The sequence below is a fragment of the Cynara cardunculus genome (genome assembly GCF_001531365.2).
Source record: "Cynara cardunculus var. scolymus isolate 2C chromosome LG 13, CcrdV1, whole genome shotgun sequence".
Classification (NCBI taxonomy): domain Eukaryota; kingdom Viridiplantae; phylum Streptophyta; class Magnoliopsida; order Asterales; family Asteraceae; genus Cynara; species Cynara cardunculus.
The window spans coordinates 6,995,204-7,014,127 of NC_037540.1; the positions used below are offsets into that span (position 1 = coordinate 6,995,204).

At 32.5% G+C, this 18,924-nt stretch overlaps 2 protein-coding genes across 2 annotated transcripts; one reads left to right on the forward strand and one right to left on the reverse strand.

The window, feature by feature from the left end:
- Positions 1–7,138: 7,138 nt before the first annotated feature.
- LOC112525197 (delta(24)-sterol reductase-like) lies at positions 7,139–10,881 on the forward strand. Its single transcript, XM_025135210.1, has 4 exons — positions 7,139–7,235; positions 8,489–9,064; positions 9,151–9,834; positions 10,250–10,881. The coding sequence occupies exons 2-4, from the start codon at positions 8,498–8,500 to the stop codon at positions 10,691–10,693; spliced, it is 1,695 nt and encodes a 564-aa protein (XP_024990978.1). The 5' UTR covers positions 7,139–7,235; positions 8,489–8,497; the 3' UTR covers positions 10,694–10,881.
- Positions 10,882–13,246: 2,365 nt separating this feature from the next.
- Positions 13,247–18,217, reverse strand: LOC112525602 (protein S-acyltransferase 11). Its single transcript, XM_025135793.1, has 4 exons — positions 18,028–18,217; positions 16,520–16,745; positions 14,676–14,974; positions 13,247–13,928 (listed from the first exon to the last, which is right to left on the reverse strand). Exons 1-4 carry the CDS (start codon positions 18,130–18,132, stop codon positions 13,443–13,445), a joined length of 1,116 nt encoding a protein of 371 aa, XP_024991561.1. The 5' UTR covers positions 18,133–18,217; the 3' UTR covers positions 13,247–13,442.
- Between the last annotated feature and the right edge of the window lie 707 nt (positions 18,218–18,924).

Below are 18,924 nucleotides of genomic sequence, written 5' to 3' on the forward strand. Positions count from 1 at the left end.
TTTATATTTATATTTTATTCAAAAATAAAAATATTATTATTTTATCAAAACCATGTAAAACCATATTATATCAACATGGACAAAGAATATAACCAAATATTAAAATCGGAATGTAACTCACTGCATTGTGTGAGTATCCATCTAGTATATTATAAATCATTTCACGAAAACATTTAAAACTCATTTTTTATGCATGAAGTATTGTTAATTAATGCATATTTTAAAATTGAAGATTACAAGTAAATTATACATAAGTATAACTTATTACAACTCTATTTTTGAATTCATATAAATAACTGTAGATAAACATAATCAAATACAAGATAAACATATCATTTTAAATATAGAAACTCTAAAATATAATTATGATAATTATTGACTTCTAATGGAAGTATTAAATCAAAAATAAATTACTTCATTATTAAACATGATTTAAATTACAGAAAGAATTGAATTAAAAATCATACAAAAAATGACAATTTTTAAGTAGTTAGTTTGACACCAATATCGATATATTTTTTCAAAGTTTTATAATATTTTCAAATTTATATTTTATTCAAAATAAAAAACATTATTGTTTCTCAAAACCATGTAAAACCATATTATATCGAGAGGGACAAAGAACAAAACAAAATATTAAATACCTATCATTCTCATATGAAAATCTCTCTCTCTTTATATATATATATATATATATATATATATATATATAAAGAGAGAGAGAGAGAGAGAGAGGGCCCGTTTCAATTACAAACCCAACCGTTCTAAGAAATTTTACAAACTAATCTCACCACATTGTCTTCGATGAACCTACGACATCAACGGCGTCAAAATACGTCACCGACATAGACCTCGTACTCATTGTCTTCTTCGAACACATTGTCTTCAATGAACCTATATATGACATCAATGACGTCAAATACGTCACTAACGCAGACCTTGTACTCATTGTCTTCTTCGAACACATTGTTTTCGATGAACCTACGACATCAACGACGACAAATACGTCACTAACATAGACCTCGTACTCATCGTCTTCGATGAACCTACGCCATTAATGGCGTCAAATATGTCACTAACGTAGACCTCGTTCAAGAAATCCCACATCTCCCATCTTACAAGAATTTCTTTCGCATTCAAAGCATTTGAATTCATGTGTACTGTATTTGAAATCATGAACTAATATTTGATTTCATGCATTGCTTCTGGGATTCGACGTGGCTTGCACGAAGACTAACGGTTAAAGCAAGGGTGTGCGGACGACATTGCCTCCGGCCAAAATCACATGTGATTTTAGTTTAAAATCACATGCAATTCAACCGTTTTGTATTCTCTTATTTAATTAGTATTTTTATATGAATATATATATATATATATATGCATATAAATTATACTTATTAAAATGAAATGATGAGAATATTTTATGTTAGCCAACCAAATTCATGTCTTGTTAATACTGAAACTAGAACGTGATAGACAGCCCATTCAAATCTCTTCGGTTGGATTGGATCTCACTTTTCTAATCCATATCCATTCACACACACACATATATATATATATATGTATATATATATATATACATATATATATATATATATGTATATATAGGGTTTGGTTCATGTAAGACAAAACTGTTTTCGTGAGACTCGTGAGACAACTTTTTTACACCCAAAACTTTACAGTAAAATGTTGTGAAGGTAAAAAGAAGCCGAACTTTCACAGCTAAAATACTGTGAAGGTTACCTTCACAGCGTTTATTGTGAAGTTTCAAGTGTAAAAAAATTGTCTTACGTATCTCACAAAAACAGTCTTGTCTTACATATATACACAAGGATGGATATATCTATGTGTGATGTGTTATCCGAGGATATATATATATATATATATATATAATGGAAACTATTTTTGTTTAAGAAAATAACCGTAGCCAATTAATTTTGTATAATATTATTTGAAAATACTTGTCTGAATTGAACGAGTAAATTAAAAGATGATAAACGTTGTTGCCTTTTTTGATATTTTACAGCTAATTATTTTGAATTGATTATTCAAATTCTCGATACAATGTTCATGTGGATTAACGGACAGTACATTTTGTATAAGCGAGTCGAGATTTTAATGAGCTATTTAAGCTAGAACTTAATAATTTTCGAGCTCAAGTTAATCTTAGCAACAAAAAAAAAGTTTGCTTAACTTAACGAGTCAAACTTCATAACACTAATGTTCGATTCGACTCGTTCGAAAGCTCGATTAACCTTTACGAATCGAGTCGAGTCGAGCCATTCAGACATATACTTTTCAAGGTAAACATATTTATATGTTACAACTTATAAAATCAAAATATAAAAATCATCGAGCTCGAGCAAATAAATGAGTTAATTGATCTCAAGTTCAAACTCATAAACGAGCATTGAACTCAAGTTCAAACACTGAAAAATATCCGAGTTTGAGTTTGAGCCAGACTTTGAAAAAGTTGATCGAGTTCAACCCTGATATTATCTTTTCATTTCGAACTCGAATAACCTCTTATTCGACTCAACTCGACTTGTTTATACCCTTGTTGATGTTTGATCGCTATATCTGAATATCAGTTTCATAGATACGTAAGAGGACCATGATGATGCACGGGTATTTATTAGCTATTTTCTCTTCAGGTTTACTAAAATAGCCACAGGTTCACAAAAATCACGTCCGTCAGACCCAACTAAAAGACAAAAAAATGTACACCACTTTCCACTTCTGTCTGCAATTTCTTTTTACATATTTTACTTAGATATGCAAAAAAGAAAATTACAGACCTAATGTTATTTTGGTAAATCTTATAAAAAATGGCTGAAGAGGTGAAACCAACCGATAAAAATAATTATTTTAATTAATTTTTTTAAACATAATAAAAATAAATTTTTAATTCATAGTCATTGTATGGTTTGAATTTTGAGACGAATTAATGGATATTTTTTGTCAATGAAAAAGACATGTAATAAGTAGGAGATGCACGAAAACCTATCACGAGTCATTTTTTCGTTTTCATGGTCCCATTACTCGTGGTGCAAGAAAAACGTGGACATTTAAAAACCAAAGCACCAATGATTTAATTTGAAAATTATGACTGATTTAAATATGATATTTAACAGATCTGTTCTTTTTTTTATCTAAAAAAGTCTATATTGCTTCTATATGGAAGCAATATCCGGATTTACATTGTTAAAGGTGGGGAAAAGCCCTACTCAAATGTCAATTTTTTTTTATTAACATGGATATCCAACTCGCTATGCGAGCCGACTAATATCAGGGCGATCACCTGCTTTGCAGATAGTCCGGAGTCACCACATTTGAATCTCTGTGACCACAAGAGAATTTTTATTCCTCATTGGATTTGAATCTGAGACTTTCTGGTACTTTTGATCTTTGAAGCCAAACTCAAACCAATTAAGTACCACCTTTGTGGTTAGTGTGTCAAAATTTTAAAATATGGTAGGTAAAATTTCATTTTTTTTAACTCTTGTGTGTTTAATTCCTTCAGTCATTTTCGACGGTTCCTCCCAGTGGTCTAGTACATTTTAATGAAAACCCGTTTTTACTTGCTTGATAGTTTTTCTCTCTATATATTTGGTACCACTAGTTGTAATCGTGTTATAATAATAACGTTGGCTGATGATTTTGTTAAATATATCTCATTTTCTTGTTCTTATAGTTTTATGTATGTCCAAACCAGTTCATTTAGAAGGAAATTATATAAATTAAATAATAGTATATTTTGCTATTAGGTTAACCAGTTGTAATCTACTAACTTTTTTTAAACAAATATATTATATTCTTTAAAAGATAAAATATATTTTTTGGTAAAAAAGTTTTGATTCTTATTTTCTTTTTCAAAAACACATATTTTTTAAAACGTTAACGAGATAAATTATGATTTACTAGTTTTATTGATATTAATATATTTATGAATAATTTGAAAATTTTCTAATTCATTTAATATATTTATTAAATAATATGTAAAGTGTTTAAATAATAAAATAATAAAATTAAAAACTACAATATTGTATATAAGTTATAATAAAATAATTTTGAAAATACAATATTGTAATAAGAAATGTCACATCACCTATAACACAACTTACTATACAATAAGGTGGCATGAAAACCTCATAGAATAGGTAAATTTTTCGAAATACAATCTCTTAATAGAAAATAATTTGAAAGTTGCTATTTATTTCATTTTGTTTCATTTAACAGTGCGTTTGGTATGCAGACTGAGTGAGACGTGACAAGATAAAAATAAATAGTCTCATGTTTGGTGTGTCATGAGACAAAAATGAGATGAGACAAAAGTGAGATTTGGTGAGACTATTTTTGAGTTTTTTTGTTCCACCAAAAAATGTAGAACAATATGAGACCAAATTTGAGATTAAAATATTGCCCTTATTATTTGATATCAAAATACAAACATAATGTAATTGCATCATCTTTCTTCTCTTCCACAACCTCCATTCTCGATTCCAGCCTCCATTCTTGAAATGTTAAACTTTTGACGATGACGTGACAAATGTTATTTACAATTGTTGTGTTTTAACTTTTTAAATTATGTGTGTATTTAGAATTTATGGTATGATAAATGTTATTTACATGTGGTATTGGAATGTAAAAAAAAATATTAATATCATAGATTAAATAATTTAAATATATTTTTGGTTGATTTGTTGTCATTTATAATTATTATATGATATAAAATAAACATTGAACAACATTTAAGGATAGTACAAACAGAAGACACACAATTAGTCCTGTCTTGTCTCGTTTTGTTTTGTTCTGCTACGTACCGAACACTGTCTTAAATAATAATATATATTTTTAAAGGGGTTTTCTAACCCCACCCCCTCCTACACTCTTCCCCCTACATTTTCTATACCCCCTCCTATATATTATTTTTCAGTTTTAACCTTTTGATATTTTCAGTTTTTACCCTTCAACTTTTATAATATTTTGTTATTATATTTTTTATGTTTTTAATTTTTAATATAGATTATAATTATATAAANAGTTTTAAAATAGTTGATTTGATATTAACATTGATATATTTCTTTTTAAATTTATATTTTATTCAAAAATAAAATCGTTATTGTTTTCTTAAAAACACATAAAATCGTATTATAACATCAATAGAGACAAAGAATAAAATAAAAATTAAAATCAAGATGTATCTCGCTGCATTGCGCGAATACCATTCTAATTATATAAATTATATGTATTTAACTTATTTTAAATGTGAATAGTATATTTAATTAAAATATTCACTACAAGCTTTATTAAAATTTAAGTTGTGTAAAATTAAATGTAAAAGAATGGTATCAATTAATATTTTTTCTATTGGTATTTGGTACCGGTTTTATATCACTTTTGTTTAAATTTACATGTTATGTTTAAGTGTTTTTTTTAATTGTAAGTAATAAAACTTGCAAATATTCAAATGTGCCAAAAAAGTTAAAAGCTATGATATTTTATATATCAAATACAAAAACTAATAAATAATTAAATAAGTCGGTATATGTTAGTGATTTTCATATATGATATGATACTGTCAATCGATTATAATTTGTATTAGGGGCGAGCATAGGCGGGTATCCGCCCTTTTTGACAGGAACCGGAACCGGAACTGGAACCGGCGGTTCTTGAGATATTGGAACCGGAACCGGAACCGGTTAGAGCGGTTCTTGAATTTTTGGAACCGGGTACCCGCTTCCTAAAATATTAAAATTTTGTTATTTAGAAATAAAAATAAAATATTGCCAAAACACTAAATCAAATAAACAAGAATACAAATTATACGGAATAATGATTACAAATATTGTTCTAACGATTACAAACCATAATAGACTAATAGAAAATATTCAAAGTTTAACGATTATATACTATAATTGTAAATGTTCAAAACTTAACGATTACATACTACGAACTGTAGTTTAGTAGAACTAGAAAGTAGATGAAGAATGAAGATGACTGCGTCATTTGAAGATATAACTTAATATAAATTTGGTATTGAAAAAAATCAATTATTTTTTTATTGAAAAACAATCGCCGGTTTCGGGTACCCGGCGGGTAACGGTTCCGAAAAACTGAGAACCGGAACCGGAACCGAAACCGTTCTCAATCGGTTCCGTATTTTAGGAACCGGAACATGAACCACTCATATCGGTTACGGTTCCGGAACCGGTGGTTCCGATTCCGCAAACGGTTACCCGATTCCGCTGCTCACCCTTAATTTGTAAAGATTAATTTGAAATCACTTTAATTAATACTGTTGATACATATGATAGATGGTTTGCTTTGGTAACATATTTTGACAGCTTACAAGAAAATCCAAAAAATTCTAAAACGAAAAAAAATTCTAAAAGGAATGATCAAAAATTCATATAATTCAAACTAAACAAGCGTTTTTACATTATTATTATTATAGGGCAAAATGCGAGAAATAGTAACTTATTTTTATAAATTTTTTTATTATAGTGTTGTATTTTTATTTTTTTTATTACAACAATGTACTTTCAAAATATTTTTTATTAGGGCATCGTACTTTAAAAAATTTACCCGTTATAGCATTGACTAACTTTTTAAATTAAATTTACCCATTATATCATGTTTCTTTGTCATCTTATCGTTCACGTAGGTTGTCCATTTTACTTTTAAATGTAAGTACTTTTTTGATATTTTTGTTATATTTATATAATGTAAGTAATTTTTTGGTTCAAAAAATGTTTATGGAATTTATCGCTCAAAATATGAATGTTCATTGTTTTTTTTTCTCATTATTTTACTACGTTAATTAGTTATATAGGTCATAAGGATGTATATATAATAGGTTTAAAAATATTTCAAAGAGTTGTTTAACAAGTTTAAAATGTTCAAATACTTATTTGTTCCAAAAAATTATCCAAAAACTTAATCAATTCAAATGCTAAAATCCATTGAATTTTTTAGATTTTTTCTTTTTTTTAATAGAAAATTAATCGAAAGTTGCTATTTCTTTCATTAAATAATAATATTTTTTAAATTAATGACATGAAAACGTGACTACCTTTTTTGCTATAAAGGATAATCCATCGTCTTCTCCCTAGACGCTCTTACTTCACTTGCTACTTAGCAGTGAGAAGCTTTCTTCTCCCCAGAAGATYCGACCCTTTTGCTCATCGGATCTCTCCGATTCCGATTGCAATTGCGATTCCGATTCCGTTTGGGTAATCACCTCTTTCTCATTGCTCTTTATCTTCTTATTCGCTTCTTTATCAATTTTCYATTCAAACGCACCAAGATCTTAAAATTTCAGACATCATTTAAATATTTCATTTGACCGAAATTAACACTTCCTAGGGGTTTTGGCTGTGAATCTTATATTTTTTTAGCAGAGTGCTGGTTTGAAGATTTCTGTTTATGGGTGTTAGTTGTTACGATATGCTATAGCTTAAGGGTTTTTTGATTCATTTACATTTTGGGTKTTCWGTTTTACTAGGTTTGTAGATCTATTCGTGCATGCATTGATTTCGATTTGCGCTTTTCTTCGTAGGGAATTTAATGGATTCCTATGGTGGTTTGTTTTGATGCCCTTATAGTATATTGTATTACCTCCATTCCGCCATATTGTATCATGAAATAACATAAGAAAATGGTGAAATTCTTTTAGGGTTTAAGTGTATTAAGCATGCCTCCATGTGTGCATCTTCTGGAAATAATGATTTTGGGATTTCTTTAGGTTTTTGTGTAAGTTTAGGAACGAATTTAACTGGGGTTCGTAACAATCTTCTCCCATATCGAATTCGAATGTGAATTATAAGCTCTTATAAAAGCTAGATGATGATTTATTGACAACTTTCAACCATGATTTTAGTCGATTTGAAGGTTATTTGATGATCTTAAGTTACTGAGTCATCTTCTTGTCTGCATTTGGGGAGATATAATCAAACAAAGATTCTTTTGATTGCTTGTAAGATGAACAACTCACCTGGTCCTCACTTCTGTGGTCTGTAAATCTTGTTTTTGATGTCATTAATATATTTAATATATTGGGATTTCTAGATTGATTTTGGAWCTACTATTTGATTTTTGCCTCATGACTGTGGTCCATAAATCTGTACTTAATATCATCAATATGTACTATATCCGGGTTTCTGCATTTTTTTGGAAGTATTTGATTTTAAATCTTGACTGTTTTTTGGTTGGATGAGTGGGAATCCCATGAAGATGCTTGCATACTTCCTCGATTGGTTTAAATAAATAATATTGCCATACAATATTTTATTATTTCAATATATTTTTAAATCAATTGCTATCTTTTTCCATTTTTATTATCATTTAAAGCCATTTGGATGCATAATATTAAGCAGCAATGGGTTAGCAAGGGTTCTTGTATTCTTTATGATGGTGTGATGAGCTTGTGATGCTTTGATTATGATTGGTTTTTTAATGAAATATCTGATTGTTCCCCATTTTATAGATCGTAATAATGGCGGATCTTGAGGCCCCATTGGTGCGCCCGAAGAGGAAGAAGGTGTGGGTSGACTATTTTGTTCAGTTTAGATGGATCATCGTTATATTTGTCGTACTTCCCATCTCTTTCACTCTCTACTTCCTCACGTATCTTGGGGACGTTAGATCTGAGTGGAAGTCCTACAAACARCGTCAGCAGGAACAYGAAGAAAACGTCAAGAAAGTTGTGAAACGYCTGAAAGAAAGGAACCCATCAAAGGATGGTCTTGTTTGCACAGCCCGAAAGCCCTGGATTGCAGTTGGGATGAGAAATGTTGACTATAAACGAGTCAGACATTTTGAAGTGGACCTTTCGGCYTTCCGTAACATTCTTGAAATAGACCAAGAGAGAATGGTTGCAAAATGTGAGCCTTTGGTCAATATGGGACAGATCACTAGAGCCACTGTCCCTTTGAATCTTGCTCTTGCTGTTGTTGCTGAGCTTGATGATCTAACCGTTGGTGGGCTCATAAACGGCTATGGAATTGAGGGAAGCTCCCATTTGTATGGTCTTTTCTCTGATACCGTGGTGGCCTATGAGATCGTTCTTGCAGATGGTAAAGTGGTTCGAGCCACAAAAGACAATGAGTATTATATATATATATATATATGCATCTGGTGGCCTATGAGATCGTTCTTGCAGATGGTAAAGTGGTTCGAGCCACAAAAGACAATGAGTATTCTGATCTTTTCTACGCCATCCCCTGGTCTCAAGGGACTCTTGGGTTGCTAGTGTCTGCCGAAATCAAACTTATACCCGTCAAAGAGTACATGAAATTGACTTACAAACCCGTTAGAGGCAACGTAAGAGATCTTGCMCAGGGGTATATTGACTCTTTTGCCCCCAGATTCGATGATGAGAACAATGAAATGGTTCCTGATTTTGTGGAAACGATGATCTACAATCCTCAYGAGGGTGTTTGCATGACGGGAAAATACGCATCCAAAGAAGAGGCGAAGAAGAAAGGGAATAAGATCAATAGTGTTGGTTGGTGGTTCAAGCCATGGTTTTACCAGCATGCTCAAACGGCACTGAAGAAAGGGGAGTTTGTGGAGTACATTCCRACTAGAGAGTATTACCATAGGCACACTCGGTGTTTRTATTGGGAAGGGAAGCTTATCCTTCCGTTTGCTGATCAATGGTGGTTCAGATTTCTTCTTGGCTGGTTGATGCCACCAAAGGTTTCGCTCCTCAAGGCTACACAAGGTGAAGCCATTCGAAACTATTATCACGAGAATCATGTCATTCAAGACATGCTTGTCCCTCTTTACAAGGTTCCAGATGCCCTTGAGTGGGTCGATCGCGAGATGGAGGTACGTGTGAACACTTTCACAGATGCATACATATTTACTGAACCGTAAATATTCTGAGAACCAACTATTCATGATGAATATTGTGAATAATGAAATATGAATGATATTCATGATGAATATTGTGAACAATGAAATATGAATGACGAATAATCCATGAATATTTGATTTCAAAATATTTACGGTTTCTAAATAAACTTTCTGCTACTGAATTTATAAAATAAATGGTATCCTCCATACTTCTGTGGGATATACCGAATGTCTTTGGTTATAAAACGAACATTGTTTCTAAGAAAAAACAGTCATTTGATGACTATTCTAGTTCCGAGTGGGACATAATGGATGTGTTTGGTTATAAAACGAGCGTTATTCTATGAAAAAACAGTTATTTGATGAATACTTTAAACTATACATRCAGGTATATCCCCTTTGGCTTTGCCCACACAGAATGTACAAGCTGCCATGTAAGACGATGATCTATCCAGAGCCAGGGTTYGAGCACGAACGCAGACAGGGTGACACCTCATATGCACAGATGTACACAGATGTTGGAGTCTATTATACACCAGGACCTGTGTTCAGGGGTGAGGTGTTTGATGGGTGTGACGCGGTTCGTCGGTTGGAGACCTGGTTGATYGAGAACCATGGGTTCCAGCCACAATATGCTGTTTCGGAACTGGATGAAAAGAAGTTCTGGAGGATGTTTGATGCTGGGTTATACGAGCAGTGTAGGAACAAGTATGGAGCCGTGGGTACGTTTATGAGCGTGTACTACAAGTGTAAGAAAGGTAGGAAGACGGAGAAAGAGGTTCAGGAAGCGGAGAAAGCGCAATTGGAGACACCATGTGCGGAAGTTGATTAGCCAATGGATTAGTTTAGGTTTTGAGGTTCGTTTTCTTTCGTTTGTTTTGATATTGATGTCGGAATTTTCGGTCGTTGTTTGTTGTTTGGTTTTAGGTGTTGATTTGATGTGGACCTTTCACATAATGTGGTTCTTATGTAGCATCCATCCATGGGAAATAGACATTGGGTTCATTTAACTGTTGATCTGCAATTATTCTCATCCATATATCTCAACCCTTCATTACCATAGTGTCATAAATATTAGGCAATATCACTTTCATGCTTCGAATGAGAAGTTGCGCTTTCGACCTTGTTCTCATTGGTTTGACCGACGGACTAYGTGGGAAATACGAGATCTAGGCAAGCCGTTACATGTTCTCCCCTTGCCGTTTAACGATAGAAGAACTCGTTAAAGTCTATGCTGAAGAGCTTACTTAACACCAATCCCGGGCAAGCACCAATATCTACTTGAACTCGCTACTTCGAATATGATCCCTCCTCTTATGAGGGGATGTGAGTGAAAGAATCATTATAAAACTACTTCTATATTGAAGATTCGTAGTGAGAGATTTCAGTTAGGTAGTGCTCCTTCTCGAATACCAAACCGAGAGTGGGAGATTGAAAGGAGTTTCTTCATATTATATTGTAAAGGGGAGCAAAGCCCATTTTTGGAACCCTAGTTTTGGAGTTTTCGCCCCAACCTAGGTTAGCCACCGGAGGCAAGCGTTAGACCGTAGCTTGCTGTTGAAAAACGTAATAGGCTAGCGCAGCTCGCTTCGCTCTTCAAGCTCCGCCCCCCTTACTCAACGTCTTCATCTATAAAGAGAGATTCGAGATGGATTTACTACAAGGGATGAAACAGCAAAGACTACCGACGCTGGGATGCGAAAGCATGGGGAGCGAATGGGTTTAGATAGGATACTTTAAGGATATTTTATCGAGATAAGGCGTTAAGCTAGCTACGTGATGAGAATTGGGAAGCAGAATTGGCAGATTCCCTTGAATTGATCAATTGACTTAGTACCGGATGAATTCTGGGTTCTTTTTTCCAAGCATAGAAACCTGAGAATTACAAGTAGTTGTAAAGTCTCACAATACAATAATAAAGTAAAAAATTATCTCAATTTTTAATGAGAACTGAAGTTATATACACTTCTCCGTACTTTGTATCCGAAGTCATTTAATTTCCTCTGTATTATTAGGATTTTGCGATATTTATCATGCTTTTTTATGACCTAAAACACTTAAAAAAGTGGTGTTCCAATTGTAATATATCTAATGATACTAGGAATGGAGATCAAGTAGAATTTGAAATAAAAAAAAGATGCATTATAGGAAATAAAATAGAACAACAGTAAATAGAAGAATATGTAATTCTCATTAATTATAAGTTTACAATGAAAAAAAAAACATTCAATGGTAAATTCTAATACTCAAAAGTATTCTTATAATCACTTCTTTTTAATGGTAGGTTCATAATTTGTTTGAAATATCCTAAACTAGAAAATGTAGCGTCATTCTTGATATTTTGGCTTTTTTTTTTTCACATTTTGACCAAAAACTAAACGTAAAAATGTAACAATAGGCAGATTGAGATGAGACAACAGATTTAATAAAAAAAAAATACAAATATTTTATCTTAATTTTTAAGTCGAAAATCAGCAAAATACAAGGAAAAAAAAAGACTATATATTAATCAATATATTAATATATATACGTAAAAAAGTTTCATATTGAACTAAATACATATGAAACAAATGCATTGTAAAACAAATATATATTAATCAATATATTAAAGACTATATTTAGATAGAAACAAAATCATATAAAACAAAACTTTAAGGTAAAAGTTTTCACATATCTCACAAATTTTAAAGTTATCAAATAATTATGCCCATATATATATATATATATATATATGTATGTAGACTTGGGATCATGTGAGACCAGCCTGTTTTCGTGAGACCCGTGAGACCAGCATTTTACACTTGAAACTTCACAGCAAAAATGCTGTGAAGGTGACTTTTTAAAACCTTCACAGTGTTTTTGCTGTGAGTTTACGTGTAAAAATGTGGTCTCACGGGTCTCACGAAAACAGGCTGGTCTCACGTGAACCCAACCCTATGTATGTATATATATATATATATATATATATATATATGTATATTTATATATGTATGTATGTATATATATATATATATATGTATATATATATGTATGTATATATTTATATATGTATGTATGTATATATTTATATATATATGTATGTATGTATATACCCATGTGCATACAAGCAATTTGTTAGGTTTAAGGAAAAACCGTAAAAAAGTGAAAAACCAAGGACCACTGTGTTCATCTAGATGATATGCACATATGCATGCAAGTAATTTGTAAACAATTTGTCCGGTACGCACATAGTATAACATGCACGAGTGCATAAAAACCAGAAAATAACTTCAATTACTTGTATGCACATGTACATACCGTCCAGATAAACGGTTACCAAAATGTTTCTCAGTTTTTAATTTTTTTGAAGTTCCCAAAACGTTCTCTCAATATCTACAAACCCATTGTCAAACCCTATCTTACTCTAGTAAATAATCAAACAAATCTTTTTGAACAGAGATCTGTTCTAAAGAATCTCTTTGATCAGTCACAAAGTTTCTTACTTTTACAACATAAAACAAGGGACCTCATGACACCCTTCTCGTATATGTTACTTAAGCTAAGGCAGGAATACATCTGAGGCGTCTAAAAAACGGTACGCTTCACTTCTTGTGAGTCTTTCGGGAATTCCAAAAACCGAGCAGACATCTAGTTGCCGAATAAGGGCACCCGAAGAATCGAACGATATTTTGGCAGTCTTTTTTGGAAGCTCGGTTGGTGCCACGAGAACTCAAGTGACTTAGATACGTCTTTCCTTGGTATACATATGATAGTTGCTGCCACAAAAGCACGCCTAATCCAATTTCGACTGAAACACTTGCGAGAAAAAGGTAAATTAGAATGAAACCTCGGAGGGATAAAGACTCTACGGATGTAGAAAACGAGAGTGCGGTTTCCTTGAGGAAACTGTAAACCAACATGTAGTCGGAGGGACTGCTGAGAACTGCGATAGGAACCTGTCTTATGGGTGGCCAGATATGAAATGCTGTGAACGAAGATATGAGCGAAACATAAAGGTTACTTATCACTGCTGAGATGAGGAAGATGATGAAGACTCGATGATTTGCAGCACCGACGCAATTCCCAATCTACATATACAGGATATGAAAACGATGTTTAGTATCTAACTAACTGATTAGGAACATTGGTACGAAAGCAATGTGTTTATAGCATATACAACGGCATAATCAAACGAGAACCTCAAAGCGGTTGAGAACCGGGAGAACTATTTGTTGTTTCACACTCTATATCAATGCAGCGTTGTTGTTTCACATTATGAAACGAAATGTAAACATAAAAAAGTTTCACATTGTGATACAAATACATTACGAAACAAATATACATGAAACAACACCTTAAATCCTAACATTAGATTTGAAATACACTGAGATTGGTTCTCACGGGTCGGTAACCTTTTGGTGGTTCTCACATGATTAGCCTCCGGCATATACATATCCACACATGTATATATTTATTATATATATGCATCTATACAAACCAAACCGAATGGAGACTGTAAATCTCACGCAAAGGTAGCGTCTAGGGAGTAAGATGTATGCATACTTTGTCTCTACCCCAAAGGATAAAGAGGTTGTTTCCATGAAGACCCCCGGCTTGCAAAACACACACACACACACACACATATATATATATATATATATATGCATCTATATGTATACATATAAAACAATGTATTCCCCTCCTATATATATTTCCATCCACCCTTCTTGTCACCGATATTGGTCAGCTAAGTAGCTAATGGTGAAAACATTTTAACCACCATTCAACACATAGTTCACAGCAGTATAACAAAAGTGAAGATGAAGAAGGCTTACAAAGGGGCAATGATGATCCATGTCCAATACGCACATTCCACACGAACGACAATGATGACTATTAGGTGACTTTGGCTTTGAACAGTAGTTACAAAAGGTATAACCGTCGAGACCACCTTTTCCCACCGCTGGGTAACTACCCCAGGGTATGAGTGGAGGTATCCCAGGAGATCGGAATGCCGCAAGGAAGTAAGTAGCAATTGTGGTTACCGATAAGATAATCGATAGAGTCATATGAAATATGCCACAAAAATAACTGAAGGAAAAGACAATAGGATAAATAGCCCAGATACCGCCACCTGCATGATCAGTTGGATATATCAAATCAGATCCATGAATTATCATGGCCATAAAAGATAAAGTTATAGTTAGCTGATATGTCAAACAGGGAGCCATGAGCCATACTAAGTATTTAAATTGATGAGCCTATGTTTTTATAAACAATGTGATCCATATAGCCAAGGATCAAAGTGTTGAGTGAGATAATTAAACACATTGAAGTAGATGGTAAGGAATAAGGTTAGTCCTCCATTGATTGTTCACATTCATATTAAGACTGAGCATCAATTGGCAGGAATCATCATGAAGCCTCTATGAAAGATACAGTTTATCTGCAACAAGTTGGGTTTGATAAACATCTATGCTCCAACTTGTGGAGTGTTGGATGCACCATTATGTTGGAAATAAATTGGACTTCATCATTATCTGTAATAAATATTAAAGGACAATTGATTAAACATGTATATTTATCAAGAGAATCCTAAATCAGCTACAGTCACATCTTAGGATATATATATATATATATATATATATATATATCCTAATATGAGTAGGATAATTCATCAAGTTAATTACCTGATTAACAGTAAGGTAAGTGTATATATATTCTATTATCTGAAAATCAATCTAAAGATAAACGAGGACTCTTAGTGACGAGTCTCTAGGTTTCCATGGCCTATAAATAAAGGAGATCAAGTCCCTATTGCCTACACGATATTGTATTTGATTCAGCCCCATTCTGAAGCAAACCGTATAGAGCTTAAGAAAGCTTCAATCTACATGCAACGATGACCGCTTCCACGTCAATGAACTTTGTTGCGTATATCAAGTGCTCTAGGTTAGCTCTATTAAACTCTTTAAGTTATCATGTTAAACCAATTTCTGATTATGCAGTTTATGTTCCTATGCCTTCATCTTTATTATTATAGGCTTAAGTAAAATTCATATATTGATAACTCATTAGTATACCCATTAGCATCACTAGTTTAACGGTATGTAACATTCTCCCTGTAGAATGAATAATAATTAAACATTACTCATAAATCCCTAATTGCAAGCTTGATATCAAGAACATCTTTCTCATCCACTTGCTTACAGAGGTATAAACGAATCCTTTATTGATTAGGTGGGAAGCAACCAAAGTTTGTGTCTAATCCTTGACAAGGGTGAACTTATAGCCATTCAATCCAATATAACATAGTTCAACCTCCCCTCAACAAAAAAAATTAGTGAAACCTCTTTTTATAATTTAATCTATGTCTTCCCCAAGATCAAGCTTCAAGAAAATGTAAGTCTATCAACACACAAATTATCTTCTGCAAATTTCAATTGTAGTTCATATTCATCACTGGAATGCAGCAGACTTCTTTGTTTCAGCATCATACATCACCATACACGACAAAAGATTGTATGCTTTGCAAGTAGTTGATGAATGGGGGATCACAAAGTAACGTCTTCCGAGGTTCCACAAATAAGAGGAAATGTACCATCCAAAGATATGCATGCAGAGAGGAGGAAATTAGATCGAGTTCCGAGGGATACAAGTTAAGGGTATAGACTCTTACCTATAATGAACAGCATGAAGAGTAGGAGAACACAGACAAAGCACCTGTCTCGCAAACGTCTCCACCAAAAGTACGTATTATCAATTTTACGTGCATTATGATTAGTTATGGCCCCACACCAACCACACTTGAAAATGGGTGTATATGGTGAAAGAATAAGGCACAATCCACAGCCCCAACAGGTTACCTCATGATCTTCAGTTATGGATGCTACACAATGATCTTCCTACAAAAGGTGGAAATTGCCAGTAGCAACAATCAAGTCAGGTGGTTTTTTTGATAAAACTGGAGATTGCATATTGAAATGTGAATGTGTGACTTTTAAGACGATGTTTGGCAAACTGGCTGATAAGCTGGTCATGTTTGATAAAAACTAGAAAACAATGTAAAATGACCAAAAATGACATGTTAAAACAAAATTAAAAAAATATAAGGGGCATAATTGGAAAAAAGTGGAAAAAAACCTCCTAGAGCTTATTGTGACGTACTTAAAGTAGCGTTTCGAAAAGCTAACTGTTATGGTAAACCAAAGGGGACTATATCAATAAGCTAGCTTGGAGCATATCCAATGCAAGGTTCTCATAAGCAAAAAGTGTGGGTTCTTAGAAGAACCACCATTGGAGAGACTAGAGAATTCTTATAAGAACCTCACATCCTTTCAGTTATTGTACAAGAACCTTGGTTCTTACCTTGGAAGTGGTGTGAAGAGACTTTTTTGTTAGTCTTTTTATACTTTATAGACTATAACTATTATTGACGTGGAAAAAATACATGGAACCCACAAAATGGGTTCTTATAAGAACTACCATTGTAAAGTTCTATATAGGTTCTTAATTTGGTATGGTGGAAAAAAACAGAAGTACAAAAAGTGGGTTCTTATAAAGAAAACCTCCATCGTAGATGCTCTTTATGGTTGTCAAACATGGCCCAAGTGATTGTAAAGGATTTAGTAGCATGATTCATAGTTTGTCAAGTCATGTTATGTTAATAGAGTCGGCCTTATTGATGACCATTCACACGAATTCCACATCAAATAGGAATCAAATCAAATACATGATTGGTAACTGTGGCAATGTTCAGAACATAGCTAAACGAACATACATGATAACCCATGATTAACCATAGAAGCTCTATATATAATCCAACACGAATTGAACAAAAAACAAACATGTATACAAGTGGTTATTAGAGAACACCGATGAAGAACAAAAGTAAATTAGGGCAAGCAACTAAATGAAGAACAAACTTACAATACAACTTTTTTTTTCTAAATAGTTATCATTACAGCTACAGATAAGATTCTTCATGTATCATCAAAGATATGATTCAATTGATGATTAATAAATATAAACACGTAGAAGATAACAAAGTTTTATACATATCTTTCAAATTCATCATCGATCACATGAAAACCTAAAAGGAGACACCTAGAATATAGAAAACGAAACAGGATTATAAAATTTCCGAATGATGGAGATTTCAACATAATGGGAATGAAATATGAGTACCTGAGGAGAAGCTTGTTGGAGAGTGGAATCAGAGAGAAGAGGGGCGGATTCAGAGGATGGCGGTGGCGGTGGAAGAGTGGTGGTGGCGGAATCCGTGACATCCATGAGAAATGCAGACTTTTGCAAATAACCAACCCCCTTCTTCTACGGATTCAGGCACCATGAGGAAAGAGAAATCTCCTTCCCTCTGATCTTTTTGCATAATAAAAAATTAAACACCCCATTCTGTTGAACATTGCATTAATTCAACGGCTCCATTATAAATCATAAAACCACCATTCAAACTTTAAATCTACACTTGCATTTGCAAATAATTCCTCTTTTATTATATATATACATACATATAAGAGATAGAGATAGAGATAGAGATAGAAGTGGTATATTTCAAATTCATTAATACATCTCAACCATCTAACATATTTCTGAAAAGAATGAGAATTCATTTATTATAATTTAAATATTTATAGAAGATGATTAAAATTTATTAATTATGATTAATATTTTATATTAAAAAACAATCAAATTTTGTATGAAATTACATATTTAATAAATTAAATGGATGGTTACGATTGAGTTGTATTATTTATACAAATGTAAAGAGTTGCATAATAATTCATATATATATATATATATATATGTATATATTGTTTATTTATTTTCTGCAAAATAATAATTATAATAATAAAACAAAGAATTTAATAAATTTATAGGAAGTATAGAATAATAAAGCATATTTTTTATTTTTTAAAACAAATAACATACTCCATTTGTATTACAATTATTTTAACTGGTTCTCGTTAATTTATGATTTTTTTTTTAACCTGAATATCCAATTCATTATGTAAGCCGATTAATCTTAATACGACTATTTGCTTTGTGGGTAACCCGAAGTCACCG